This window comes from Arachis hypogaea, chromosome 2, assembly GCF_003086295.3.
Source record: "Arachis hypogaea cultivar Tifrunner chromosome 2, arahy.Tifrunner.gnm2.J5K5, whole genome shotgun sequence".
Classification (NCBI taxonomy): domain Eukaryota; kingdom Viridiplantae; phylum Streptophyta; class Magnoliopsida; order Fabales; family Fabaceae; genus Arachis; species Arachis hypogaea.
Window position 1 is genome coordinate 50269149 of NC_092037.1, and position 3214 is coordinate 50272362.

The 3214-nt window shown below is 36.6% G+C and overlaps 1 protein-coding gene across 1 annotated transcript; it reads left to right on the forward strand.

Annotated features, from left to right (window-relative positions):
- Positions 1 to 313: 313 nt before the first annotated feature.
- LOC112724961 (uncharacterized) lies at positions 314 to 2767 on the forward strand. The gene is made up of 2 exons (XM_025775434.3): positions 314 to 1912; positions 2423 to 2767. The coding sequence occupies exons 1-2, from the start codon at positions 536 to 538 to the stop codon at positions 2765 to 2767; spliced, it is 1722 nt and encodes a 573-aa protein (XP_025631219.1). The 5' UTR covers positions 314 to 535.
- The last annotated feature ends 447 nt before the right edge of the window (positions 2768 to 3214 follow it).

Sequence of the window (3214 nt, forward strand, 5' to 3'; positions counted from 1 at the left end):
AAAATAAAATGCTGGTTCATAAGGGTCATTATTATTGTTTGCCCCGTCGGGAAAGAAAAATCCTCTTTGGTATAAAAATAATAAGTTCACTTTTTTTTTTTTTTTCCTTAAATGAGATCGAATTGAAGTCCTGCTCGTCTACCTCGTTTCTATTGATGCCTCCATAATAAACGTCTCTATTTTTAAACTTTTAGCAATCAAAATCAAGTATCTTTGTGTGCCTCACTTTTAGTTCCCATTATAGTATCTCCATTATAAGTAAATGTTTCCCCCCAATTTTCTCCTTGAACTCTCCCCTCTTCACATTCTTTTTTCTTGAATGTTTCTTTTCTCAAGTTTCCTCTCCAGAAAAGTTATACCTCATTAAATGCTTGGTTTTATCGATTGTAGTTCTGATTAATGATTTTTTTATTTACATTAATAAATTTTTTTCTTTTAAATATCAAGTTGTTAATTATCAAGTTTGGTGTTTCTACATTTGATGATTGATTATCTTGGGATTCAAATATCGTACCTCCCCGAATAGTGTTGAGGCATGGCAAGCAATGGTGCCTCAATATCTGTTGCAGATAATAGAAATAGTGTTGTGCACAAGGCCATCATAACGAAGGATTATACTACACTCAAGGAGATACTTGCAGGTCTTCCAAAACTTAGTAATCCGTATGAGATTCGGAGCGAGGAGGCTTCACGAAAAGAGGAAGAGAAGGCCGATATTATTGCCGCGGTGGTGAATGGGCGCAATGTAGAGAACGGGGACACCCCTCTCCACGTTGCTGCAAAGCTCGGTGACTTGGTGGCCACAGAGATGCTGATGGCTGCCGGCGCCAACGTTTACTTGAAGAACAAGCAAGGGTGGAGTGCTCTTAGAGAAGCCATAATCAACAAAAGAGACAAGATAGCAATGTCTATGATAAAAAATTCTTGGAATGATTTGGATGAGAAATGGCATAGGAGGTTGCCTCGTTATGCAGGGACTCTAAGAAGGATGAGGGACTTCTATATGGAGATTACGTTCCATTTTGAGAGTTCTGTCATACCTTTTATCTCAAAGATTGCGCCTTCGGATACTTACAAGATTTGGAAAAAGGGTGCTAATATGAGGGCAGATATGACATTGGCCGGTTTCGACGGCTTGAAAATCAAGCGGTCTGATCAAAGCATTCTTTTTCTTGGCGATGGTTCAGAAGATGGAAAGAGAGTCCCCGGATCGCTGTGTGTTCTTTCCCACAAGAAGAAGGAATTGATTGTTACTTCTAAGCTTCCTGGGCCTTCGAAACCAAGTGATAGAGAGATTCGACAAGTTCTGGCTAGAAAGTACAGAGACAACAAAGTCGTGAGTGTTGCAATTGATGTGAGCCAGGCTGTTCTTGTTCCGCAGCTGACGTGGAGGCGAAAGGAGAGGAAGGAATCGGTCGGGTCATGGAAGGCGAAGGTCTATGACATGCAGAATGTCATTCTAAGTGTGAAATCCAAAAGCATTCCAGGAGCTCCACCCGACATCGAGCTAGCTTCTAGACAATGTAATAAGGAACAGAGCAACAAGGAGCTGGATGAGGTTTTGACACCTGAAGAGAGAAAGCAATTGGAAGTTGCACTGAATTCAACAGAAGAGAATAACGGTCATAAAGGTCATGGAAAAAAAGAAAAGAAAGGGCGTAGTGGAGGGCATAAAGAAAAGGGGAATAAAACAAATGCTAGTTCTGGTGGAAGTAGTGTTGGTAATGGTAATGGGAGTGATGAAGTATTTAAGAAAGGAATGAACCCTTCTCTGTGGCTTTCACAAAATTATCCACTGAAAATTGAAGAATTGTTCCCGTTGCTTGACATTTTGTCCGAAAAAGTTAAAGCAGTTCGTCGTGTGCGGGAAGTCCTCACAACAAAACTTCCTAAAGATACTTTTCCGGTTAAGGTGTGTGTGTGCATCTTCTTTGAATATTTACAAAATATCTAAAACTTATTGGAACAACATTAGAGCTTTAAAATCTTTCATGTGCGATTTCTATTTACCTATTGCTTTCCACTTTGTATTCCATGATTTCTTACACGCTGGGGAGAAATTCGTGTCTCATATTAAGCTTATCAATCATGCAAACTTTAAACAAACTATTATTTTGTCATCTAATAATAAAATTCTTGTTGATCTTGTACACTTTACTAAAAAAACTTGATATGTAAATTTTACACATAAAACTCATCCATATAGTTCCCCCCTATTTTTATGGAAAACCAAACGTAGCACTATAGCAGTAATTATACAAATATTGTGGGAAGTAAACTTTGTAAATGCATAAGATTTATAATTTGGGAAAACAGAATTTTTTGTCTTTGTCATGCATTAAATTTTGTGTTATTCTCATGGTTACATTAGGCCTTTTCTCCTTTTGTGTTATAATAAAAATGATTATCATGGCAAATGCAGGTCTCCATCCCTGTGATTTCCACAGTTAGAGTACTGGTTACATTTACAAAGTTTGAAGAATTACAAAATAAAGATGAGTTTGAATCAGCACCATCAAGTCCTACTAGTGCCGGTGAAGATAATAACCCTTCATTGACGCAATCCTCATCATCGTCGTGGTTTCAGTGGATTAAAGCCCCCTCACGGTCATCTTCTTTTGTTGAACCAAGTAGTATGATAGATGATAGCCAAGACCTATTTGCAATTCCTCCAGATTACAAATTGACTACTTTTGACGAAAAAATGAACAATATAGAAAAGAAGAGGATCGCAAGGGTACAAGAACAAAAGTCACAAGCAAAATAGGATCGTTGATGCACTAGAAAGCTTACAATTCATCAATGATGGTATATGGGAATGATATTTTGTAGAACTTATAGATTTTGTTAAAAATACCTTGTATACCTTGTATATATTATCGAACAGACACGTTTAATTTTTCAACTATTGTAAACAATATAGAGGACTCACCCCAATAGAGATATCACATTTTATAAAGAGAAATAGAAAGACATCACAATTTATTGTTTGGCCATTATTTTTAACTATCAATCTATTTAGTTTAGTAATCTAATAATATACTTTAGCCTATATTTTAAATCTTGATGGACAAAATTAATGAATTCTGATAACCCTCTAATATTCCTTTTTTATAAATGTAAAAGGCACATCAATTTGGTGAACGCGCGTAAAATATTTCATGGAAATTTGGAGTATTTGATGTTCTAATAAATCTAACTAGAGTGAGACCCG

What these genes read in the sequence shown, in the direction of transcription:
- LOC112724961 (XM_025775434.3), top strand. Translation starts at nt 536, where the DNA reads ATGGCAAGCAATGGTGCCTCAATATCTGTTGCAGATAATAGAAATAGT. An exon ending in AAGATACTTTTCCGGTTAAG is followed by an intron (nt 1,913 to 2,422) that starts GTGTGTGTGTGC and finishes TGGCAAATGCAG; the next exon opens with GTCTCCATCCCTGTGATTTC.